Here is a 26,564-nt window from a genome sequence, read left to right as displayed (position 1 = left end):
AAGAATGACAAGTGTACCTATTGGTTTCTGGAGATAAAACACACACTCTAAATACAACCACTATGATAGTTTAGAGTCAAAAGTCAAAGAAATACACATTAGGAAATAGACTATTAATATAAAAGTGAAATGTTTCACTTGTTATTTGACATTATATCGCACCCATGCACAATCAGGGCCTATACACATGCAGTAGAGGGAGGGGTTGCCACACACTGTACTTGGTCGGATCGGGACTTAACCCGGCAACCCTCTGGTTCTCAAGTTACTGCCCTGCCCCACAAGCATGTAGCAGCACATCAGGCTATGCACTGACACACAGGTACACACACACACACACACACACACACAGGTACACACACACACACACACACACACACACACACACACACACACACACACACACACACACACACACACACACACACACACACACACACACACACACACACACACAATCTGTGTCCTATGCCATACTGGTTTCCCTTGTACTCTTTTTCTCCACAGACTGACATTTGTAACGCGACCACATTTTAACCACAACATGAAGATCTGTGATGTGTGAAAGCTTTATATTTTAACCATGCTTTAATGTTCAAAAAGCTCTTATTTCTCAAACTGCCTGTGCTGCAGCACCTCTTTTCACCCTCTGTCTAAAACCAGAACACAGTCTGCTCTGATTGGTTAGCTGGCCGGCTCTGTTGTGATTGGTCAACCGCTTAGAGATGTCCCGCCCCTTAGTCTTTCACGTGCAATGTGTTGGAGCACTAGTCAATAGAAGCGCTGTTTGATGTCACTATGTAACGGAACGGATGTAAACAAAGGAGTCCAATGGAGGCCTTGCGGGTGGGGGGGGGGGGGGGTTGGCTAGTGTGTTGGAGAGAAACTCCCTCTGGTGGGAACACAGGGATGTTAGCCTTTGCAGACCATTTAAATGCACAAAAACCTATAGAACACACTCCAGGGAAGTGGAAACTCCAAAAGCATAATAAGGCGCCTTTCGGCAAAACAAGTTCCTTAAGAAACTTAAGGAACTTAAGGAAGGGACAGAAAGATGAACTCTGACTTATCATAATGGAAGTAAATGACTTTGTAATGTGATGGAGTTGGCATGTAGGGTCAACTCTAAACCAGGCGGAAAAGCCTGTAAACAATACTTTCTTTTTAGACGATGATTAGATTATAACCTTCTAAAGACATGTAGTCATGGTTTCCTGCACGCAGCAGCAGGGCCAAAAGGGTTTGGGGTCAGTTACCTAATAACCTGATTGCATCAAAGGGATTGCAAAAGGATGAAACAGCTTCTTGTTCAAACATGTGTTAAGAACAGGTATGAACTACCCACAAAGTATCAACACTCTTTGTGCTCTCCTCCTACAATGGCAAAGGTTAACATCTTTCAGGGGAGGCTCTTGTGTCAGGTCATTTTAAATCTCTGAAGTGGCCTTGCTTCAGTTCTCGTTATCAGTGCTACGACTTTAAGTGGCCATTTGCATTTTCTTATAATGGTCTTCTGGCACCATGAGAAGTAAAACTGGGTTGTTACATTTTGTTCAGCTGTCCGAGTTGTTTTACCTCCTCAAACAATGTGAGTGCAAGTGTGTTTGTCTTCCTCTGTGATTATTATCAAGGTCTTGTTTTCCCTCTGGTGCACACATAGAGGGGCACACCCCTTTCTCACACACACACACACACACACACACACACACACACACACACACACACACACACAGGAAGTTGAGCTACTGTACTGGACACAGAGAGGAAATAGTAGAGGCAGTTTCCCCTCTCCGGTCAGAGTTTGTTTGTGTGGGTGTGTATATGTGTGAAAGCAAGTGTGTGCCAGTGAAATCACATAGGCACTCAAACACTATTACTTATTCATACCCATCGCAACCTCCTCCATTCCATACAATCAAAACACTACAATTAGTATAGTGTTGTAACTAACACATCTTAACACACTCCGTATTTCTAACTTTTAAATAGGCACGCCCCTAGAGAAATCACAACAAGCCATTATGAATAATAACCTAAATGTTTTGCAGACAGCTTCATAATCAAATGTTATCACCGGGTAATAAAAGCAATACATCCGGTTTTCATCCATGCAGAGACCATAAGCCAAACTCCATTCAAAAACCTGCCAATTTAATAGAGCTGTCACTTAGGCAAGGTGTGGAGCACGCCTTTAAACCCTCCTATACCTCAATAGAGTCAATTGACAGCGGATACAATTAGTCTTATTTACTTTTAAACATAGTTTTACTTTACGTGTGTATACACAAAACTCAATAATGTCAAGGATAGTCGTTCTGATGAAGAAATAACAAGCAAAAACAATCATATTTGGGATAAAAGTGAACAAATGACATGCAATGAACTACAGGTGTGGTTCCGTATTGATGCGTATACACTAAAAGAAATCTGAACCGGTCTTAAAGTTTGTTATATAAAGGCTGCCTCTCTGATCATTGTAAGGAAACTTTAATTCCGTGAGTTTCGATGAGGTTTTGGTTTGGCATTCCCTGTATCCCCGTATTGGCAGGTATAAGCTAACCTGTTAGCTGCTTAATTATTATTGTAACTTACCTATGACTATTCTGAGATGTTTCAGTCTTGTCAACACGTCCTTCTTTGGGTCCAACACTTTCTGTGTTGATTTTTTAACGTCCCCATGAGGCTTTTTGGAGAACATTCCTGGGGCAGGAGACACAAGAATGCGATAGTAGACAGTAGGGAGAAGCTAGCTGTGTAGCCGCTCAGACAGCTCGAGATAATCTGTAACTATACCGACAAACCCTCGCGCCTGGATGATGTATTAACGCTGCGAACTAGCAGCCCTCCGCCACAGCGCGGAGTTTATCAACGGGTGAATTGACGTTGACGCATTGTGGTCATACTAAAACAGATATGTAAAACGTAGCGGGGCAAAGCATCCATCCATTGCACCTCCCTTCCACAACAGTCCGCAGCCTGAAGGCTAAACTAGCTGGTTAGCTACTTAGCTCTGCTGTTCAGTAGAAAACATCATGGCGGAGCAGGCAGGAGGGAAAACAAAATAATGGATACCAGATAAATTAAACGTCATAATAGTTCAACAATAAGCTAACTTTACTTCTCTATTCGAAATAATAACTGTATAATTGTAACAAAACGACAATATACCTTTAAAATAAAGGTTGTTTTAAATGTAACTAGTGGTAACGTTTTAAACGCGTTTAGACAAGTTTTGCTCGAGTTTTGCCCCTGAAGGTACAGGGCTGATGGGTAACGTAGTTCACGGCAGGTTGTTAGAACTTAGGTTATGTGAACATTGGCAAGACATAAGACTACAGCTCCCAACACAAATAAGAGAGCGCCCAACGAACATTTGTTTTTAGCTTTAGCTGAGACACACGAGTGACATTCTAACCGAGCGAGGGAAAATAAGTTCAAGCTTATTTTGAATTATTTAAACACTCTTGCAAACGTCTTGCACGACCCCATATTGTGAGTTACGGTTTTATTTAAAACTTCCTTGTTAATATGTGTGTGTATCAAGTCGTGCTAAGGTGCCTGCTATCTGAATAGCTAACATTCTAAAGCAATGCTAACTGATGTGTTTTCGTTTGTTATTGTGTATTTAACTTGTATATTTTTATTATTTAAAGGAAACCCGATTTCCCAGTCAATTAAAACTGCTTTGCATAGTTTATATTTTAATATATCATCTCAAGCAATATAACAAAGCCATCTACAATATATTTGATGTATGCACCATGACATTAAGTCAAATTCCTCGTATGTGTGAACCTACCTGGCAATACCCGTATCTGATTCTGATTCTGACAAACAGGAGTTCATTCTCGTTTTTAGGGATACTCATTGAGATAACAGAATTTCGCGCAACGTATAAGACGATATTTTGCAGCATGATCGATTATAGGTATGCAGATAAATGACGGAATGTATATGTAATATATTTTTTTCAGGCATCTTTCGACCGGAAGAAAATGTCAGTGGCTATCCCTGCATCACTGCCTAGGGTTAATACCTATGGTTAATACACAGTCAAATAAATATATACAAAAATACATGTCAATCAAATCTAACAAAGTGTTGAAATGATGCTTTATGCTATTATTGATCTTGCACTCATCAAACAACACTAACATGACGAGTTTGTCACTGTACATCTGAGCAATAATCAGGTGTTCCTTATTCTTATCTGCATTAATACTAATACACCACTGTATTTATCGTAAGTAATATGTTGTAATATGCTGTATATGATTTACTACAACGTGCACATTTTTACTCTACCTTATTGTGTTTATATACATATAAAAATGTCATCGCACGTTTTGACTTTAACTTCTAACGATTGTATAAATATATTGAATCAATTTTATGAAAACAAATTTGAAAATGGAGCAACTGCCTAGATAAATAAATAATGCTATTTTCATGTCTGGCGAAAGAAACTCCGTTGTAGTGTTCAGAAAGAAAATTGTAATTAATGCCTTTTTTAAAAAATGGAATTATGAAACTGCTAAATGACATTGTTTCTGTCTGTCTACCAGTCTGGAGTGGAGCTGCTGCCATGCCGGTGCACCGGGACCGGGAGAAGAAGGAGAGCACGGCCGAGGAGATGGAGGTGGAGGAGCACGAGCAGGAGGCGTCCAGCTCCGAGGAGGAGGACTCCGACACTTCCTCCGTCTCCGAGGATGGAGACAGCTCTGGTGAGAGAGTCTGGCGCCGTATAAAACCAGCACAACATTCTAATTCAGTAGACATTTTAATGAAATACACATTATGTCAGTGTATGAATGTGTTAAGTTCTTCAGCACGCACTGAAGTATTATCTTTTATTTACGTCTGCTATCAGTTATTGTAACTTTTTAAAAACATCATCAACTTAAACACTTTATTCAGAATTTGATCTAATTTCGATTAGATTTTTGCCCCCGAAATTGTAAATCATAACAAAATAATAAAAACTCTGGAAGAAATAGTGAATGTCTACCATGTTTTGCTTCCTTATCTGTTAGGGATGTAACGATACCAAAAACTCACGGTACGATAATATCGCGATTAAAAAGTCCACGGTACGATATTTATCGCGATATTGAAAAATAAAGAAAATTATTTTTACATTTTTCCTTTTCTTTATGAAATAATAAATCTGATTTGTACAGCATTTTAGTAGGATAGTAGTATTTTAAAGTGTCAACAATATAATAATCAGACCCTGTAGTAGAATAAATCAAGTTTCACTTTAGTTTTTCAAGTAACTCAACTCTCACTCACTCGCTCGCTCACTCACTCACTCACTCACTCACTCGGCATCGTCAAGGCTATCTTGTAGGAATATGAGCACGTCCACATTCCAGGTAGAAGCTGGGATGTTTGGGCGTTTACAAAATCTCCTGCTGTGGAAAAAGCTCTCTTGCTTGGTACTGATGTTGCTGAGACAGAGAGATGTGCTTTGGCCATGGGTGACAGCAGTGGGTCAAACTGTGCATTGTCTCTCCACCTCTTCAAAAACAATACAGTTGTTGCCAAGAAGGTGAGGCTTATTGACAGAGATATAAATATACTGCTGGTACTTGTCAATGTCCCTAGGTATGTACATGGAGCCCTGTAAATACCATGTCCTTTTGTGTTCTGTTGTTTATGTTCATGTTGTAACCGACTTGCTGCCATGTTGGACAGGTCTCCCTTGAAAAAGAGATCGATGATCTCAATGGGACCGTCTGGTTGAATAAAGGTTTAAAAAATAATAATAATAAAACATTTTCTTTTAAATCGCGGTAGATTTTGTCAGTCTCACGACGGTATTGAGACCTTTATTTACCGCGGTATTGGATATATCGTTACATCCCTATCATCTACTCGGTATCAAAGTGTGTGTGTTTTGATGGTGTTCCAGAAATGGACGAGGAGGACTGTGAGCGGCGGAGGACGGAGTGTTTGGATGAAATGACCAACCTGGAGAAACAGTTCACCGATCTCAAAGACCAGTGAGACTGAAATAGATTATTTGTATCTTGAGACTGTAACATTATTAACTATAAGTCATTCAAAGTCATTCGCCATGGTAACACGTGTGTTTGTGTGCAGGCTGTATCATGAGCGCCTCAGTCAGGTGAACAGCAAGCTGACGGAGGTGGAGGCCGGCAGGGCGGCAGAGTATCTGGAGCCTCTGGCCGTGCTGCTGGAGAACATGCAGGTCCGCACCAAGGTGGCAGGTAAGCTCTAAGCACACACACACACACACACACACACACACACACACACACACACACACACACACACACACACAGTCTTACACACTGTCGTTTCCTTGCTCACTCTCCTATGTTTCACTCTGTCCTCATCAGGCATCTACAGAGAGCTGTGTCTGGAGTCTGTGAAAAACAAGTATGAGTGTGAGATCCAGGCAGCGTGCCAGCACTGGGAGGTGAGACACACACACACACACACACACACACACACACACACACACACACACACTCACTATTTACCTTTAGTTCTTCACTGTTGTGTTATTTCACAATTACAAACAAAGGTGTTGGGTGTATGTTTGTGGTGTTTTAGGGCTTTTCCAAATGTTTTGTGATATTTTTTTATTTCAGATAGATAGGGTATAATACGTGAATGATTTCAAGTGAATGATCGATGATGATCAAGTCTGACATGTCCTTGCATCACAGCAGCTACATTCACATCGTCAACAAATATTAAGACAAGAAAAGCGACTTTCCTCATCAATGCGGCAGCGTGCTTACTTTGTGCACAAAGAACATGATTTGTTAGTTGTTGTTTTTAGGTCTGAATGTACAAAAACACATTGAAGCAGATTATTTAACAAGTTGAGAATGATTTTGGTTTGTTTTGGATTTAACGCTCTGGAATGATCGAAAATGGTTGAATCCCTTGATTGCAAACATCATGGTATTCAATTTGACAGAAGTATATTACCAATAATATGATTGTAGCCTCATCCTTATCTACAACTGTGGCAAAGTACCGCGCTAAATAGACTTTTAAATGTTAATTTAGAATTGTATATGTTATGAATGAAGCTACAAACGATGACGTCTCTTTCCAAACACGTGTCAATGTGTGTGTGCTGGCAGAGTGAGAAGCTGCTGCTGTTGGACACCGTCCAGAGTGAACTGGAGGAGAAAATCCGCAGACTGGAGGAAGACAGACACAGCATAGACATCACATCAGGTGACACACTCAATACGTCGCGTGATGTCGTCCACACACATTCAGCACCGTCTACTATATCGACATCATGTTCAATACGTTTCTCTGCCTGTTCCTCTATCAGAGTTGTGGAATGACGAGCTGTCGGGAAGGAAGAAGAAGAGAGACGCTCTGAGTCCAGACAAGAAGAGGAGACGACCTTCAGTGGTGTCTGATATCCTTCCACTGCTAATGCGCCTTCTGCACAGAGTACTTACCCCAGAGCTGCACAACTAACACAGGTGTTATTGAAGCGGCCCAATGGGTAGCGGATCCAGGCTGCAGCCATACAGCAACACTGAAACACGTGAGCACACTACAGCTTAAAAACGCAGAAATAAAATCTGAGCTGACAGAAAACGCTGCGTTTTAGTTTAACACAGTAAAGCTCACACACACTATTTGATGCACAGGTTCACCTGCTGAATTAAAGACAGAACCCATGAAGCAAAGGAAGTGAAACCCATAAAGCAGATTCAGGCAGTCGGCGAATGGATTCCCACTTACCCCTCGGTCCCACCGGGTCTGTCTGCGGCGCGTTACGGCTGCACCGCGGTTTTGGTCCGGCGTCATACTCTACCGGGCGCGTTTCAGAAGCGGAGCGTCTTGCCTACCGGCTCACAGTTTTTGTTGATTTGGGCATATTTCCTGGACAGGCTACTTTGTACAGACAAAGTTCATAATCATTGTAATATCCCAGTTATAAACGACATGAATCAAAGATGTGTTGCTGTATTTTAGTGGTAAAAAAATGCATCATCATCATAATTATTCTATATATATATAATTGACACAGTGCCTGTAGACCGGAGGAGAACGCTGGCATTCCTCCTCCTACTTGAAAGACTACGGAGGGATAGGGTCAGCAACATTAGTTTATGTGTGTGTATATATATGCTCTGAACGTTCCACTTCCTGCCTGCCCGACATTACCTTACGGCTGCGTCGCGTCGAAAATAGGATTCATCCTAATTGTAGAGTTGCCCTGCGCCGAGGCGCTTCTGGGACGCTTCTGAGCCGTAACGCGCCGGGTGTGGTGGAATAGCACCCATTGACTAGAGTGGCCGCGATCGCCGTGAGCGCCGCGCCCGTAACGCGCCGCAGACGGAGCCGGTGGTAACTAGGGGTAAGTGTTACCCTACAGAACAGCTCACAGAGAAGAGAGAACATCTGGCATGTAGCTGGAGGGGAACACAGTTCCCTTCTGGGTTTCTGATTGGGTTTCATTTAAACTGCCTAATCCAAAATGCTGCACTCTGGATATGTCCTTATATTTAGAATGTCATTAATCCCTGCTCCATGTGGCGCCGCCCTTAACTCCGCCCACGCCCATATATAGTTTACATGCTCCCTGACCTGGACATCCTGGAGGACTGGACCGCCATCAGAAAGGTGTGCAGATGTGTATGTGTACATTTTCCGAGCTGTGTCGTCGTCCCCTGGGCTTTGGCATCGGTGTGTTTTGAGGTTGGTGAATCTTTTTTAACGTGTGTGTGTGTGTGTTGTTTTCCAGGCCGTGGCCACGCTGGGGCCGCACAGAGGGAAGTCCGACTCTGACAGCCCCGTGTTCCCATTCAGACAAGACCGAAACAGGCCCATTCTCAACTGCTGAGGAGCACACACACCACACACACACTTTACAAAGCACACCAAACACACCGGATATAAGGTCCAGTAATGTAACCTTGTAACAGTCGATTGGCTTTACCGCTGTTGGCGGGGCAGCAGCAGCATTTCTTTTAGCCACCTGGACGCCACATTTAGACTATTTTCACCGTTTGTCAACTCTTTCCGGAACTGAAGACGTGTCGCTTGCTGATCAAAGCCACAGGGACAAAAAAGCTTTTTTTACTGCGGGGTTTCCTCAGATATTATTCCCAAGAATAACACAAACAAGCAAATGGTTGGAGACAACATTAGACAAACAACTATTTAGTTTTTCTTGCTCATATCGCTGTTTCGATGGAGTCTGGTGGCTTTGAAGACGGCATAAAGGGATATAACGACTACAGTTGGAAAAGGCAGTGGAGATATTGCAAATATAGCATCCAGTCGGGGTAAGTTCCTCATACAACCTTCAGAGTGAAGTGTCCCTGTTAATATATCACATGGACAGAGTTCATTCCTCAAACATGACGCAGCTCACAGCTGGACCTTACCCACAATCCTCTGCACTCCTCAGCGAACAGCGACACCAGTCGGTAAGCTGCCTCTCGAGCCAACAGGCGAACACAATAAAGACTCAGGATGTGAATCCCTTTTCCAGGACAACAGGAAGAGGAGCATCGTTTCCACTCATATTTCATTTACCGGTTCTTCGCTATCGGAGGAAAGAGACGGAAACACTGAAACTGCTCCCCACGCGGTGAGGCTTCAGAAATGACTGCGTGACCCAGGTCTCAGTTTCTTTTCAAGGTGTGATCACAACGAGAATGAATGTGATCAAAGTCTTTTTTACAAATGTGTTTGACAACTAACATCTCTGACATGAGCGCCATTCAACACACGAGTCGCACGGCTTACACCAGCTGTCCACGAGCCTGTCAGAACATAGAGCAGTAGAACTCTGAATTGAGTTAGGATCAGAAGTCTAAGAGAAAAGTCTAACTTCATCAGATCACAATGTGGCCATCATCGTCTTCTGTACTTTTATAACGTTTCTTTTCACATGATCCAGATGTTGTGGCAAGTTATTGTAAACAGTGTGGGATTTGTAACGCTAAACCTCGAGGGTGATTGTGGAAACACCGGTGGTTAATTGTGCCATTAAAACCTTTTTTTACGTGGATCAGTTTAAATGACATGTATGAGACTTATTACGTTGTTGTTTTTCTAATTTGTGTACCGTTTTGCACCCAGCACTCCAGAGTGCCTACTCTTCACGTTGAATTGATTGCATGTTGCATATGGCTTTGTGACGCCTTGGTTGCGGTGATTGTGGTCGAGACAAATGACTAATTAGTGAGATCAATAGTTAAAATGAAAATAAGGCGATACATATACAAAATAATGTGCATACGTTAGCCAAGACAGACTTAGTGAGTACATTAAGAAAGAAAAAAGAAAGATTTATATTACTTTTGTTACCTAGGAAGTCACAATACCACAAACTGAATAACTAATGAAGGTAGACCTGCTGTGAAGGGCGTTCTGATGCAGCGAGGTAAAGCAGTGTAATATCCACAGCACACACTCAGACTGATATGGCAGACTTTAAGGACTGCTCCTTGCAAACCAGTGATGGAAAAAGCGACGAGTCATGCTAACAAAATCATTTTGGAACTTGAGTGACAAATGAAATAAAATTGAAATTATTTGAAAGTTGGTATTCACAGACATCTACCTCCTCTCTTCAAACGTCACGTGTGCATTATCGCTCATAAACGTTCAAACGCTTCCATCACTAGGACCATACTGAGTCTTTACATACAGCCCACGGTTTAGAACGGAGTCTGAACAAACTGCCATGTATTCATATTCTTTTCTTAAACAACTTTCTGAACATTAGGTTGTTGGGGATGTTCAAATCAAAAAACGATTTTCTTTTTGACTGTTAATGTTAAATATTGTGTCAGGTATATTTGTGTTGATTGTGTGGGTTTTACAATAAAAGTTGTTTTATAAATACATTGTGTCTTTTAGCTGTAATTGAAAAAAGGCTTACTTGTAACTTTACTTTATGTAACTTACTGAATAAATGTTTTCAAAATGTATTCTTTTATTGGATTTATAGCTTCTAATATTTATATAAATATCTTTTTTATTTGAATTGGACATTTTATACAAATATTATGTTGTATAAATATTTTTATTTTATAAGAAATTAAAATCATAACTTCTAATGTTCATATAAATACTGTACAATTATTCCATTTAATTGGACATTTTTACTATGACTTTTAATGTTTATATAAATATTTTGATTCTACTTTATTTGATATTTAACTGAACATTTTACTATTACTTTTATTTAAATATTGTATATGTTCATTTAATACTTGTATTTTATTTTTACTTCATATTTTTATTGGATATTTATCTTTGGATTATTTTAATGTTATTATTCTATTTTATAGGACATTTTACTTGAACTTGTTTTCAAAAGAAACATTCCAAAATGGAGCAACTGTCCCAAAAGAGTAATACTATCCTCAGTGACTTGTTCCGGCGCTGAATCCCCTGACCTCTCTACGCTGAGCGAGAACACAATGTCTCCTCTGAAAACCCTCCATTGTCTACCAAGTCCTAACATGAAGAAAGTGATAAATTCTTTAAGTGTGTTTTCTGTACCGTGTTAATCACTGAAGAACAGGCAGAATCACGGATTGTTGTTGCAATACTGATTGTAGCCACAAGAGGCTGCAGCGAACCACTACTCGATGCTCCTCAAAGCACGCATTAAGAAACGGTTTTTTGAAAGGAACTGAGAAAGATTATTCTGACAAACCTTATTTGTTGTACCTGTTCTTAAGTAGTCAGCATAGTTGAGAAGTTTGAATCTGGCTTTAAAAATTGACCAATGGCTGTGATCTATGAGATGAAGGCTCTGATGATGTTCCTCCATGCACAACACGTTTCACTTGATACAATATTGAAAGATGAGAGCATTGATCATTTGACAGTCTTTATTTGTATCTATTATTAATCACTTTTTACAAAATTCACATGGGTGTTATTTGTCTGTCTCTTCCAGTCCTTCCCCCTGGTGGTCAGCAGGAGTCACAGCGCTCTGACAGAACACACAAGTCACTTTCATTGGAAATCAAAGCTGTGGATGAAGATCCTCACAGGAGGGACATTCAGATATGCACTTTATCATATTTGAAGAAAATGTCTCTTTTTGGAAGTATACGCCTCTCAGATTTAGGACAAAACAAAACTTGACATGATCGGATTTATTTGAATCGAGTTTAAGATCAGTGTCATTATAGGTTTGGTACAACAAAACCATTGTTTCTTTCTTATAGTAATGTATAGCTTTGGGCCATTTTGATTTTCTCAGAATGAAATGTTACTTGATGTCTTTTTTGTAAAAACACTCCCATTCTCTGACACATCCCACACACAGCCTTTCTACATGCACGCTTTTAACCCTTATAAAAGCAAACGTTGCTGGTTCTCATGGCAACATTAACACACACACACTGATTCAGCTGCCACTGTGACTCCACAACGACAGGAACGAGTTCACAGGGAATAAAGCTGGAGAAAAGAGAGGAGGAGGAGAAGAAGAGTGTGCAGCAGATAGACAGAAACAAAAAGGGCTCATAAAGGCCGATGGTTCCCCCCCCGCGCTGACAACCTTTATTTAAATCATCCTCCTGGTTAGTGTGTTCAGAACGATGGGAAATCCACCGAGTTAACCTTTAACCAGGAACACCCCACAGCTCCAAGTGGAAAACCTGCTCAGATGGCGTCTTCAGGCGAGGGGGGGGTGCTGCTGTGGGGACTGGCTGTGTGGGGGGGACTGCTGAGGAGGGGGAAGACCCAGTGAGGGATGTGGGGGGCCGTCTGGTGGAAGGGGCCGAGCGTAGTGAAGAGGAGGGAGTCCAGGACCGGGAGGGAAACGAGGAGGGAACATCCCTGGAGTGAGAGGGGCCCACACTGGAGAGAGAGAGAGAGAGAGAGAGAGAGAGAGAGAGAGAGAGAGAGAGAGAGAGAGAGAGAGAGAGGTTAAAGGGGCCAAATTCTGCTCATCTTCAGGTTCATGTTATTATTTCGTGTCTCTACTGGGACATGTCTCCATGCTTTAATGTTCAAAGAGCCCAGTCTGCTCTGATTGGTTAGCTGGCTGGCTCTGTTGTGACTGGTCAACTGCTTAGAGATGACCCGCCCCTTAGCCTATCACATGCAATGTGTTGGAGCATTATGATGTCACTATGTAAGAGTAATAAACAAAGGAGTCTAAAGGAGTTGTTACAGGCAGGGGGGGGGGGGGTTAAAAGGCTATAACATATTGTGATGATAGAGGTGACGGCTTACTAGGCATCATGGGAGGTCCCCTGGGGGGGTAGAAATCAGGATGGGGTGGTCCGTAGGGGGCCCGACGAGGAAAGGGACCGTCCATGGGGCCCATCGGGCGTCCACCAGGGGGGGGGGCGCCCATCCTTGGATCAGCGTCAGGGGGGGTCCTTCGATCACCGGGACCGGACTGCTCACACAGAGAGTGGTGTTACACAGGCTGGGACACACACACACACACACACACACACACACACACACACACACACACACACACACACACACACACACACACACACACACACACACACACACACACACACACACACACACACACACACACACACACACACACACACACACACACACACACACACACACACACACACACACACACACACACACACACACACACACACACACACACACACACACACACACACACACACACACACACACACACACACACACACACACACACACACACACACACACACACACACACACACACACACACACACACACACACACACACACACACACACACACACACACACACGGACCTTCCAGGCCCTCAAATTCAAGCATCCAACATGGCATAGACTAAGACACTGATCAATGGTAGTTATCAGGGGTCGTTACGTGGCTTGTTTGAATACTCGATTCGGAAATGCTGAAGTTGCAGAGGACACTCTGACCCTAAGAGAATGTGCAGTCATATCATTACTGTTACGTGCTCCCCTCCTTGTTGTGTGTTCTGTCTCCCTCTGCGCAGGTGCAGCTGGTCTGCCCCTGGCTCCGCCTCTGCGCAGGTGCAGCTGGTCTGCCCCTGGCTCCGCCTCTGCGCAGGTGCAGCTGGTCTGCCCCTGGCTCCGCCTCTGCGCAGGTGCAGCTGGTCTGCCCCTGGCTCCGCCTCTGCGCAGGTGCAGCTGGTCTGCCCCTGGCTCCGCCTCTGCGCAGGTGTTCCTAGATTCCACTCAGCCGGGCTATAAGGAGAGACTGGAGGAGAAGGATCCTTCACCTATCCCTTTGCCGGAAGACTGTCTGTGGACGATCTCTCTGCTGTTTCTGATCTGTAGGCCCTTTGCTGCTGTGCTACGATGTGTGTCCTGGAGGACCTGGTCGTCTAGCTTTCGTGGCTTTATTTTGTTTCCCGTAGCTTTTGTTAGATTTCTGGTTAGGGGAGGGAAGCTCTGGGTCCTCCGGCCCGTGGTGTGGCTGGCTCGGGCCCCCCCCTTCTTTTTCTTTCTTTTGGCCAGTCCTCCAGACCTCGTTCGTTTGCCCGTTGGCCTGTGTGAGTAATGGCTGTACATTTAAATAAATGATCGCTGTTAAGTACTGGATATTTTGTGTGTTTTCTTTTATGTTGCGGGTCTCCCCACGAGCCACTACCACGTAGTAGAGGGCGGGCCGTAACAATTACGCAGAAAGAAGTGGATGTGACGTCGGCTGTAGCCAGAACGCAGCCAGTGAACTCAAGTTTTCAAAGACCTCTGCCTATTTATGTCTTTTTTAAAAACACTTTCAACGCCCTGTATGTTCAAGTATGTCAAGGACCCGTAGGAACCCAGTCATGGGCATAGTGTGAATGGTTATTGATCTCCAGGAGGCTCTGCTTGGGTCCAAATGGATGTGCTGCAGATCTTTAATAATATCAAAACCACTTCACTTTCTGCTTTTGCACATTCAACTTCATTTGCCTTTATTTCAAAATGTTTGACTTTCTAAGCCGTGATTTTTCCCTTTAACTGTCACCAGCTCTGAAGGACTCCTGCCAGCTCTTACCTCTCGGTGCTCCTGCTCCCCAGGGCCCAGGTGGTTCTCTCTGTACGAGCCGTCTTCATTGACATAGAGAACAGAGGAAATGAGCCATGATCAAGGACACGGTGCTTTTGGTTTAGTGTCCATCTTGTCTAGTTCACAAAGAGTTCACACACATGTCCTTGATTCACCTATTTACAGTGAAATATACGATATACAATAGAATATATATACAGATGGCGGTGACTCACCCATCATGTCTAGCCTTGGGTGAGGGGGGCCGGGGGGAAGACCCCTAGGATGCAGAGGGCCGGGGGGGAAAGCTCCAGGAGGGGGCAGTGGGCCGAGGGCTCCTGGGGGAGGTCTCCTGTACATGGGACCGTGTTCAGGGAACATGTACCCTGAGAGACAAAGGAGGGGGGGGGAGGGGGGACACACACTGAGACATTAAAGCTGTGTCTCAATCTGTGTTCTTCTGGACTCCATCTGCCATGTGGAGTGCACTACAGGGTGGGATTTTCACGGCGGCCGTCGTAGCCCCTCGGTCTGGCCGTTATGCCCCACAAATAATTGTCCGTCCTACGGCCACCATGGCCTTTGGGCCTCGCACTGTTAAAGGTTGCTTTAAAAGCGTCAGAACAGGTTTCTGAACTGCATTATGCTGCGTTCACAACCTACGCGATGCGAATACTCGCATTGCTCCAACGCTGGAGTTTCACTGTGGCTGTCAGCTGTGTTTACTCCCGTCATTCAAACAGGACGCGCTGGAGCGGGGGCGGGGCTTATATCCATGTAAATACGGTGGTGGAAACCAACTATGACCAAATTCACCTATGTTACCGTGATTCCATTGTAATACACGTTTCAAAACAATTACGAAGTAACTAAATACTGATAACGATTAGTAAAAACCATGCTTTAAGTGTGCAGACAAGACGGCATGCGAAACCTTTTAAAATGCGTGTTTTGTGAATGGAGATTGGATCGATCAGGCTAAACTAACGCTGTAGCTGCTCCGTCCACACACACAACGTCTTAAAGACAGAGCAGCGACTCTATTCGCCATGACAGAGACAGTCTGTGGTCTGTACATCTTTAACTTTTGTCCAGTTTCTGAACAGATATGAGGAGCTGTGAGGAGTTGATTAAAGAGACACACACACGCACGGACACACACACACACTTTTGCATTTCAAAGTATTGATGTTCATACAGTTGGATGTAGGAGCTTCACTGTGCACTGCTGAATGATGTGTGTGCAGAGTTTGACCCTTGAAGGCTGTTTCTTCTGAAATGGAATATATTTGTTACATATTAATAGAATTTTAGATTTTTAGATTTCATTTCGGATTTGTGAATGGGAGAAGTAGTAGATGGAAAACATACCAAACACTAATTATTCAAAGTAAAGTATTTCATTTTAGATACGGTAATACTAAGGAGGCATAGGCCTATATGATGATACGATTATTGATATTAAAAAAGTGATTTGTTTTTTGTCATTAGAAAGTGAAGTTATTTATTTTTAAGCTCCAAATCCTAATGTTTCCCTCACACCTGTGCAGACCAACACCTTTAGAACAGCAAAGATGCCGATTTGTGTAGTGAGATTCTCTTAGCGCCTTGGTTTTCTTTCCCTCATGATTTCCTTCCTATCATTCCTTGACTTTATGGCATTTTCCCTCAAGGACAAGAAACAGTGGTTAAGAAAATATATCGTTTGATATGCGACTGCCAATGTCTTTCTCACACACACCTGGGGGTCCTAGTGGCCCAGGGGGTCCTGGTGGGGGGCCCCTGCGATCTCTCTCCCATGTTGGAGAGATGGAGCCGCTGTCTGAATGAGGATCTCCGATCCGCTCCATCTCTCCTTGGCCCCCGGGGGGCTCCATTGGACCGCGAGGCACTGTGGAGGAGAGGACCGGAGGAAATAGAGGACGAGGAGGAAAGGAGAGGTAATGGAGGATAAGCGTGAGAGAAAGAGGGAGACAGAAAGGGAAGAACCAATCGGCAACAGACAAAATATCAGAAAATGAAGCAGGAGATGAGATGTAAGACATCGTCGCATCAGTTTTTATTTTCATTGTGTTTCCACACCATGCGTGTGTGTGTGTGTGTGTGTGTGTGTGTGTGTGTGTGTGTGTGTGTGCGTGCGTGCGTGCGTACCTCTAGGAGAGAGTCGAGCAGGTGGTCCGTCCATTAAGGTGGGAGGAGACAGGAAGGCTCTGGTTTCAGAGGCAGGTCGTCCCAGAGGGGAGGGCCCGTATGGGGACCTCTCAGCTGCAGGTGTGGGGGGGGGGGGGAGTTTTAGTGAAGCCAGAGTCCAGGGAATGTGTGCATGTGTTTGTTTCTTTTTTGTATTTTAGGAAATGATACGGTTAAAGGGCCTCCATAACAACATGAGATACAGTTAAAGGTCAAATACATCAAATAACTTAACATTCCACACATCATAAAAAAACTGAATAACAATTACTTACAGGCACAGGTGGATTTTGCAGGGGGGGGCAGGGAGGGCATTGCCCCCCCTAGTGGCTGAAATATGTTACAGCATTACTATGTGTGTGTGTGTGTGTGTGTGTGTGTGTGTGTGTGTGTGTGTGTGTGTGTGTGTGTGTGTGTGTGTGTGTGTGTGTGTGTGTGTGTGTGTGTGTGTGTGTGTGTGTGTGTGACGTATGAGGTTAAGGACACAAGTTCCCTCGCTTTTTTTTTTTTTTACATACAAGTGATTCAGCTATTGTATTACAATAAGATATGCAGCGATTTTTAAAACGTCCAATTTCTGGGACGTTTAAGGCGTCTACTTCTGCACTAAGTAGGACACTGGTTAATAATATTGTAGCGTGTTCAAGTAACCAAGGGATATAGTAGTTATCAAATAAGTATAAGATGTGCACAGTTATGATATGGTTTTACAGATGTAATGCACTGTTGTTGGGCGAGAGAGACGCCCCTTCCATATGAGTGTGTGTGTATGGCGGGCATAAGGCGTGCATAAGGCGTGCATGAGGCGTGCATGAGGCGTGCATGAGGCGTGCATGACGAGACGAGTTGTGTTCGTATGTGGAAAAGTCATACTCAGTGCAGTGAACGCTGGTTTTATTGCTACTGTATCCGTAGCATCCCACGCAATAGTTGGGACTGTGTGCTGACGTCAGTACACAAGCGCAGATGTCAAACTCCGCCTATGCTTACAGGGCTTTACTAACGCTGCATACACAAATCGCTGCAAGAAGCTCAGAACCCAAAGGAAACGGGGACACTAAAAAGTGACGCACACAGCTGGGACCAACACGCCGTTAAGGTTCGGGATCATAACGTTTGCCAACTGCCACTGGAAACTTTACATGTACATTGTATTGTCTTATTATCACAATGTGATCACATGATTCTTTCAGATAGTATTGCAGATCTGCTGCAGCAAGCTAACCTAGTCCTTTCAAATGTACTGACAAAACACTTGCAGATATGAAACAGACTAACTCATCATTTACTTTATAATCGCGGAACGTCAACAAGTGCTCCGGTCCCAGCTGCGTGCATCACTTTGGAGTGTCCCTGTTTCCGTTTTCTATTTGCAGCGCTTTGTTTATGCTGTGCATGTCTCATGTTTTCTAATGGCTCCACGTGTTGTCAAGTTGTTGAAGATGTTAAACAAATGTGCCTGTGTTTTGGCACGTTTGTGTTTTTATACTTGTATCATTATTTGAAAGTACAGCACATTTCTCCTAATGGAAATGTTCTGGGCCGATGTAGCCATACCTGCCAACCCCCCGGTTTCCTCCCGGGGTCATAATTCCTAATATCGGACCGATCGTGCACCACTAGTTTGTTTCTGTGTGTGTGTGCTCACCTCTGAACGGCAGAGGTCTAGCCAGGCTGTCCAAGGCGTAGGGATCTTTGTCGAGGGCGTCGAGTTTAAACTGCGTGTCTGTCAGCCTATAAACAAACGGACTTAATGTCAACATGTGACGAGCAGAACCGGCTATGCAATACACAGTTTGTACTGTACAAACAACACGGGAAACATCTCAAACATTTCTAAGGAATTCAGAACACAGTTTATCTGCTGTTTGATTACTTCTGTCTGAAGAGGGCGTTCTCTCTCCGGATGTCTGACAGCTCTCTCTCTGCTGCTCGGGCGGCCAACTGCAACAACAAACCGAGATCAGTCACAAGGATGACAATCGTACATTTATACAGGCGGAGAATGAAGAAGTCCACAAATATTTCTCTTAAAGATCTCCTATCATGCTATTTTTAGGCATATATTATGGGTCTCAGATATATACAAATATATAAAAAACACATCTATGATGTGTTTTGCTCAAAATACCAAACAGATCATGCATTTTAGACATCCCTCACATCCCTCTATTTCAGGCCTGCTAGATAACTGCTGATTCTGGGTCCTTAGTTTGAAAAAAAATAAAAAGAGGAGGGGGAGCTAATGCCTGCTCAGAATTCTACGAGATACAGCTAAATGCTGCCGTGATTAAACGTCATCACGTTCCAAACCACATCAAGGATTATTTCTGAAACAGTATGGAGCTCAAATGCTTTTTCTCTTGCCGGTTTACCACAAGGTGAGTTCCTTTCATTATTTCCACATACTCTCTCCAGTACAGGTTAGCTCTGAGTGTTAGCAATGGTTGCTAATGTAAACAGAGACCATATTACGTCCAAAACACGTTGCGCATTGTTTCTGATAGCAACGTTTCTGATAGGGCCGCGGGTGTAAAGCCAGCCCACATTTCCAATATTACGTCGTGACCGCAGTAAATCTGGATCAGCTCCGTTGTACCCTCGTTTTGAGAGATGTGGGCACGGAGGAAAAGAGAGAGGGTTTTGTTTTCTGACACTTTGTGAGTCTCTTTACACACCGGGGACACATATTCATGTATAAAGGATATTCAAAAGTTCAATTTCATGATAGGAGACCTTTAAGTAAAAGTAGAAATACCACAGTGTATAAATCAGGGCTAGCCAACACGGTGCCCGTGGGCACTCAGTCGCCCGCGGGGGCAACGTGAGTCGCCCGCGGGGGCAACGTGAGTCGCCCGCGGGGCATGTTCTAAAAATAACTCGCCAAGCAAATCCAAAATGTATCAAATACACAAAACAAAAAAGGAAATGAATCTACCTTATGCATAAACAAAACATAAATCATAGCGAACTCTACCTACAACTCTATATCTATCTAACACCCCTCCTCCCCCACCCCCACAATGAATATCGACCAATCACGCTCTTGGTTGATTTGCGGGACCAGCGTTGCAGTCGGGAAGAAAAGCAATGTGGCACCTCCCCGCTGATTGTCCTTCTGGCAGAATCTACACAACACATCAGCCCCATTGAACAGCCTATCATGCCAGCCTATACAGCACATGAGGGGCAGAGTTTTACTCTGTGTGTGTTGCAACTTGCCTATGTATTTATTCCACTTGACGCACACACACGCATGATATGTTTGTTATTATTTTTTAACGCAAGCCGTCATCGCCACGGAGGAGCACACAGCCTCTGTAAGCGAGCGAGAGAGAGAGAGCTAGGGAGAGAGTGAGAAAGAGAGAGAGCGGGGGAGAGAGAGAGAGAGAGAAAAAGAGAGAGAGAGAGAGAGAGAGAGAAAGAGAGTGCTAGGGAGAGAGTGAGAAAGAGAGAGAGCGGGGGAGAGAGAGAGAGAGTGCTAGGGAGAGTGAGAAAGAGAGAGAGCGGGAGAGAGGGAGAGAGAGAGAGAGAGAAAGAGAGTGCTAGGGAGAGCACACCATTATCTATTTAATATAGATAAAGTAAGAAATCATTCCAATGTGTACTATAGGACAGTAAAAAAAAGGTAAGCATATAATAATGTTAAAATGTGCTAAATATATACACTACAAAAAACAAAAAGGAGGAGCAAAAGTCACCCCGACTTGTTTTATTTTTTTAAAGTAGCCCTCGTCCTAAAAAGGTTGGTGCCCCCTGGGATAAATGGTATGTCTGCCGACACCAGTGTTTCTCAGACCGTTTCACACCAAGTCGACTGACTCAGCTGACTAACTGATACTTTTATGTGGGCCTTTATTTTAGGAGGCTAAATACCTTTTGCTGCCGCCCTGTCCACAGCTGTACATTGCTTAGCTTCCTACTGGCTCTCCTGTCCTTTGCCCTCGACTGCAGGTCAAATACTACAGATACCTACAACCCTACTAAAAAACTATCCCAGATCTAACGTCCGAGTATGGAAATGCAGTAAGAATGCACACAATGCAAACAATATGGTGTTCATTGTAATACTGTCAGGCAGGCACAACCCTCCGAATCCTGCATACTTTTCACAGTACCAGCTGCCCGTTATATTTGCCCAGTTTTCCACTTCAGCAATACTGCACATTTATTTTAACGGGTGTATCTATATTTCATGTGAATATTGATATATTTTAATGTTAAAATAGATTTCTCAAGATAGTTTTTTATAATTGTTTTGTGGTCCTCTTCTTGCAATGTATCTTCTTTACTGTGTTTATGTGTGCGCCAAGGGGAAATCCTCATATGTGTAAACCTACTTGGCAATGAACCGGTTTCTGTTTCTGAAAACTATTTGGCTGTAAAAATAAACATCTCTTCTTTCATTTGTTACTGACCCAGTTATTGTGTGCTTTCTTCTCATGGGCTGACATCTGAGTCTGGTAAGATTGTTTGGTTTTATCCAGCTCTTCCTCCATCTCTCCTGCTCGTTGTCTGAAGAAAGAGACACAGGTGAGACTTCACATGTGCATCCTCGCACATGTCCGCTGTCAATGTGTTGAGGGACACTTTAGCGGAGCAGCTACCTGTAGTTGATGAGTTCTTCCATGGCCATCGCAATGTTTTTGTCCGCCTTATTTAGCTTCTCTTCTTTCTGCATGCGTTCCTTCTCCTCCACTGTCAGAAGCCTGCAAACAAACACATCCTGAAACTACCAAAACATGCATTTGCTCTTCAGGAATTAGTCCTAAAGCCGGAAATGACTCAGCATTTCAGCGCTTACAGGTTGCCTCAAATCAATGGTTTTTTTAAATGTGTTTTTTTAGATGCCTGTAACAAAGTCTTTGATTAACCCGAGCTAAAGAGATGTTCACTTTTTGTTCTACGACATCAAATATGTCAGTTAATACCCCACTGGTGTTAACAAGTTCCTAAATGTGACTTCTAAACGTAATCACGTCGAACATCAGCCGTCTTCAGCTTAGCGGTGGTGGCGTGAAGTCATGTCACCGTGATGTAGATCACGTAGCCAAACGTTAATGTGATTGCATTAATGCTTAGACTAAGTGGTGTTAATATGTGGAGATTATCCTGTTGAAGTATCATAAACATTATTTTCTGCAATATTTGAAATCCTATGGACGTACAGTTACGTTATATAGTGTTGTATTTAATTTTTTCTAAAAATGATGGATTACTAGCAGGATTACAAAGAGCATATAGTGTTTGTTGTAAAGGATCAGATGTTATCTCTTCTCTGTAAAGGTCCTTACACACCAAGCCGATTTTCGGAATCGATAGATGTCGATAGATGTCGGGCTGTCGATGAGCGTCGTGTCGCCCTACTCAGATTGGTGTGTCTTGGTGTGTCCCGCACCGTCGTGTCTTTTCGGGCCGTACCAACACCTTCCACCGCCGATTCGACATGTTGAATCGTTGTCGGCCAAAGGCCATCGGCCAAAGAAATCACTCCGATTGGCTGTTCAGCTAGCTAATCAGTGCACGAGAAGAAATGGAAGTGAGGGACCCAAACAAACTATTAAGAAGGCAAATCTGAGATTTCATTTTACTCCAGCTCTCGACACAGGTTCGGGAAAGCCCCGTGAGCTTCTCGCTGTAGAGTGAAAATGGAACGCACACGCTATGTGTTGTTTGTTTATATCACGCAGTCTGTTCTTCTTCTCTCGGTTATCACGCAGTCCGTCTTCCGGTTGTTGCCTCTTTTGAATGACGAATACACACTACCGCCGCCTGCTGGTAAGGATAGTTATTGCCACTCACACATGCGCAGTTCGTACGTGCTACTTGGCCGTCGGCTGAAGTCTTTGCGAAACATGGCCAAAACCCAGGAGACGCGAGGCGACGTTCCGTCGGGAGGTGTTCTTTGGTGTCAGTTTGGTGTGTAAGGACCTTAAGCTGTACTGTTCTGTAGGCTAATACTTTAAGTGGGAATCTATACGCCTGCTGCCTGAATCTGTTTATGGTTTTCACTTTCTTTGGTTAATTTGTTCTCTTTTTAATTCAGCAGGTGAACCTTGATGTTCATAAAATAGTGTGTGTGAGCAGGATTTCCTATGAATAAATTCATTTCTGATGCTAAACTTGTAGCCTACCTGTGTAGCTTGAGCTCGTTTTCCTGGTACATTTCTGTCATAATCTGGAGTTTCTGTTGTAACTTTTGGACCTAAACACATGGAGAAAATAAATTAATCCCAAAGCAAATTAATGTGAAACAAGAATAAAATAAAACATCACACTAATATGAGGCAGGTACCTGATCTGAGTATGTCTCAGCTTCTGATTGCAGAGAGGACTTCTCCCTTTCCATCTCCTTAATGCTCACTGAAGGTGGAAAAAACAGACGTCTTTATGTTGTACAGATTAAATACATCATTTGGAATTGGAAATCTAAATTGTTGTGTAGTTGCCTCACCTTGCAGGTCTTCTTTAGCTTTGACTTCATCGTCCAGTTTGGCAAATAATCTGTCCTTGTCTTCATCGACAGATTTGAGGTCTGCATTCAGCTACACACAAACACAAAGTCAGCACTCAGTGAAGAGGAAAGATGTTTCCGATCAAGTCAATGTTTGTGTCAAGTACCTTAGCAGCGTAGATGAGTTTCTGGACTTTCTGCAGATGGCCTTGTGTGTCGTTAATAATGTCTCCTTTTCCGTTCTGGGCTGTACCGTTGGACGTCTCCTTCTCTCCTCCTTCCTCACCTTCCCCCTCCTCCAGTTCTGAATCCCAAGCTTTCATACTCAGCAGGCGATCTGTCAAAGACTGGAGGCGTACACATAATAGGTGTTACGTTTATGCCAAACACAAAGTAATGTGAACTAATATGATCACTGTCATGCACAATATGCCATTATCAGCCACCAGAAGGTGTTTGGTGGCTTTGTGAAGTGGGACTAAGGAGTATGTTCCTGCAATCGCCAATAAATCCTTCTTTGTATATCAATCAGGAGGTTTTTACTGAGAACCGAATTATACGCATACAGAAGTCCCCTCCTCTCCAAAACTAACACTCTCTTGGATTAAAAGTAGTAAAACCATTAAAGGTGGGGTAGGTACGTTTGAGAAACCATTTGTATCATCTGTTGTAGACCCCAATAAATAAAATAAAATAAGAACTCATTCTCAAAAAAGATAAACGCCATTCTTAAAATGTATAAACGAACACTAGTTTGATTAATATTGATTAGAGTGCACAATAGAAATAAAATAATTGAGAGAAGAAAGAGAGATATGTTATCTATCAAAACCCAGTTAGATTAACATTCATTGGATTGCACACTTTGTTTGTTTGTGTGGGGTTTTTCATTTTAGACATGAATAACACATTTATATACAGTGTAATTCAAATATTTCACTGCTTTTGTGATCCTAAGACTTTGGTAACCAAATCTAAAACACCAAAACAATTCGATCACATGAGTAAATTTGTGTTTTCACAAGAGTTTTGAAGATTTTCCGAAAATCGGATGTCAAATTTTAAGCTTTTGAGCTACTTATCTCATCAAACAGTGCTCTAAGGTGAGTAATTTGCATGTATAGCAATACCAGAGATTGTCCTGAACATTTTGATATTTAACACATGGGGTGCCATGTTAGAAGAAATACATTTAAAAAAGGTGATTTAAGAAAACATCTAAAAATCGAGAAAATACCCTTAGACTCCAGAGGAATCAATGTTTCCCCAATGCAGATTGGTAGAAAGCCGACATCCCAGGAAGCTTTAAGCCGAGTTGCCACTATGTTTGCCCAGAATTATATGCAAATGTCTTATTCTCTCCAAAACAAACAGACCAGGTGAGTAAAAACTGTAAAAATAATGAATGCAGCCATGACACACTAAGGTTGCGGTCGAATAGTCCATTTAGCTTAGGAACCTTCCTAACGGAGTGAAATGACCCGGAAGTCCCTCAGTGGCAGCCATGATAAGTGCCGTTCCAATTCTCTAGATGAAAGGAAAGGAGGTTTCAAACTTCCTTTATAACCTCCTTTAGCTTAGGAACCACTGGACCTCCCTTACCGAAAGGAGAGGAGAAAATGCTGCCCCACAATGCCTTGCAGCCGCAGCATTTGCCGTCACTCAACAGTCGGCCGTTCACGGAAACAACCGATTATGACCGAGAAAGTATATCATGAAAGTTACGGTGCTTATTAAGCATTTTAAAACATAGGTGGTAAGTTGCCAAAGTGCTTTGTTTTGAACGTTCATCAGTATTATAATCAAAGAGAGAAATATGAACGTTAGTTTTTACTGAAATGATCAAATAAAGTCAACATTTCAGTCTTTACTGAGCTGTGTGGGGTTTGTTCAACTTTTAAAATATGTTTGAATGGTGATATACACAGTGATAGATGTTAAGGAACGTTTATAATAAATACATTTGTATTGATTTTAAGATATTTTCATACAATCATACGTATTGGGATCATTTGTATTAATGTGGACCGGAGGGAGAGGGTGACGAGCAGAAGTTTCACTTTCCTTTTTTATTTCAATTCCAACTTTGGTCCTGAAGAATATGTTTCTCTGTTGTCCACGTTCATAAAGCAAAGCAGCAGCATCAGAGCACGGTGCAGAGTCTCTAGATGAGTTTACAGTAGTCCCTCGTTCTTATTAAACATCCATGTTGTAGTCCGCTGTATAGAAAACTGTGGTTTCCATGGTTACCCACAGCAGCAGACGCACACAATGACGTCCGCTGGCGCATCATAAACACGTCGGATAGTGAAAGTGCATTCGGATTCTCTAAAGTCTCTTCTCCTAAGTCCTTTTGAGTTCTCCTATCCACTATCCCTTAACCCCGTGACGTTTCACTCAGAGGTCACGGAATAGACGATGATTTTGGACTATCCGACTACCTAAGGATCAGTGTTTCCCTGGCCAAATGATGGAGGGGCTACAAGCAGAAGGCTAACGTTTTCTCAGATTGTTTCTCTGATACCTTACAGTATGTTTCAGACTATCGATTGTTTGATTAAAACATAATAGTTATACATGCCAAATGTATATTATTTGTATTGCAAAATGTGGCTTGAAACTGGATAAAAGGTCGATTTTGCAGAAAATCACAACTTGGACTGGAGGGGGAAAAGTCTCCATTAGAAGCGACCAAATGAAACAAAAGGTTACTTAAAAAATTGCAGATGTATCCAGGTTTGAATAATTTTTTGGGGATAATGCAAACACAGAAATGTGCATGCTGCATTGTTAGATAAAACAACTTTAAGTTCATCTTCTCTCCTGCCTGAGAGGACCAGGGCTGGAAACTGTCTGCTCTTTCAATCTGTTTTTCTATTAGAATTGCTTTTAAGTCATTTTATTTATGTTTTATTTATTTTTCTTGGTTTTATAATGCGAGTAG

At 42.8% G+C, this 26,564-nt stretch overlaps 3 protein-coding genes across 12 annotated transcripts in view; 1 reads left to right on the top strand and 2 right to left on the bottom strand.

Annotated features, from left to right (window-relative positions):
* Positions 1–3,161, bottom strand: part of ralgapa1 (Ral GTPase activating protein catalytic subunit alpha 1) — a 102,718-nt gene extending 99,557 nt beyond the window's left edge. For 2 of the 7 annotated variants that reach the window (XM_071201694.1, XM_034111111.2), the window contains exon 1: positions 2,593–3,157. In XM_071201694.1, the coding sequence (XP_071057795.1) occupies positions 2,593–2,698 (106 nt within the window). In that variant the 5' untranslated portion in view covers positions 2,699–3,157. Of the gene's footprint in view, positions 1–2,592 lie in introns of all 7 variants that reach the window. The other 5 variants (XM_071201697.1, XM_071201698.1, XM_071201695.1 and 2 more) reach the window with 4 other exon arrangements.
* Positions 3,162–3,365: 204 nt separating this feature from the next.
* On the top strand, positions 3,366–10,868 carry LOC117467938 (breast cancer metastasis-suppressor 1-like protein-A). Its single transcript, XM_034111878.2, has 9 exons — positions 3,366–3,492; positions 4,566–4,724; positions 5,915–6,005; positions 6,106–6,233; positions 6,366–6,445; positions 7,125–7,221; positions 7,325–7,414; positions 8,567–8,631; positions 8,753–10,868. Exons 2-9 carry the CDS (start codon positions 4,586–4,588, stop codon positions 8,849–8,851), a joined length of 789 nt encoding a protein of 262 aa, XP_033967769.1. The 5' UTR covers positions 3,366–3,492; positions 4,566–4,585; the 3' UTR covers positions 8,852–10,868.
* A 978-nt stretch (positions 10,869–11,846) lies between these two features.
* The window catches only part of mia2 (MIA SH3 domain ER export factor 2), a 31,685-nt gene continuing 16,967 nt past the window's right edge, over positions 11,847–26,564 (bottom strand). For all 4 annotated transcript variants that reach the window (XM_034111875.2, XM_071207245.1, XM_034111877.2 and 1 more), the window contains 14 exons: positions 23,788–23,967; positions 23,621–23,711; positions 23,462–23,529; positions 23,301–23,371; positions 21,774–21,875; positions 21,585–21,681; positions 19,043–19,110; positions 18,815–18,900; positions 17,128–17,241; positions 16,718–16,867; positions 15,213–15,362; positions 14,986–15,038; positions 13,222–13,390; positions 11,847–12,843 (listed from right to left, as the gene is read on the bottom strand). In XM_034111875.2, coding sequence (XP_033967766.1) covers positions 12,659–12,843; positions 13,222–13,390; positions 14,986–15,038; positions 15,213–15,362; positions 16,718–16,867; positions 17,128–17,241; positions 18,815–18,900; positions 19,043–19,110; positions 21,585–21,681; positions 21,774–21,875; positions 23,301–23,371; positions 23,462–23,529; positions 23,621–23,711; positions 23,788–23,967 — 1,584 coding nt within the window. In that variant the 3' untranslated portion in view covers positions 11,847–12,658. The remainder of the gene's footprint in view (positions 12,844–13,221; positions 13,391–14,985; positions 15,039–15,212; positions 15,363–16,717; positions 16,868–17,127; positions 17,242–18,814; positions 18,901–19,042; positions 19,111–21,584; positions 21,682–21,773; positions 21,876–23,300; positions 23,372–23,461; positions 23,530–23,620; positions 23,712–23,787; positions 23,968–26,564) is intronic.

Source organism: Pseudochaenichthys georgianus, chromosome 22 (assembly GCF_902827115.2).
Source record: "Pseudochaenichthys georgianus chromosome 22, fPseGeo1.2, whole genome shotgun sequence".
In the NCBI taxonomy this organism is placed as follows: domain Eukaryota; kingdom Metazoa; phylum Chordata; class Actinopteri; order Perciformes; family Channichthyidae; genus Pseudochaenichthys; species Pseudochaenichthys georgianus.
The sequence above is the reverse complement of the archived record's forward strand: the minus strand, read 5'-3'. Positions and strand labels throughout refer to the sequence as shown.

What these genes read in the sequence shown, in the direction of transcription:
- LOC117467938 (XM_034111878.2), top strand. Translation starts at nt 4,586, where the DNA reads ATGCCGGTGCACCGGGACCGGGAGAAGAAGGAGAGCACGGCCGAGGAG. An exon ending in CGAGGATGGAGACAGCTCTG is followed by an intron (nt 4,725 to 5,914) that starts GTGAGAGAGTCT and finishes ATGGTGTTCCAG; the next exon opens with AAATGGACGAGGAGGACTGT. An exon ending in ACTGGACCGCCATCAGAAAG is followed by an intron (nt 8,632 to 8,752) that starts GTGTGCAGATGT and finishes GTTGTTTTCCAG; the next exon opens with GCCGTGGCCACGCTGGGGCC.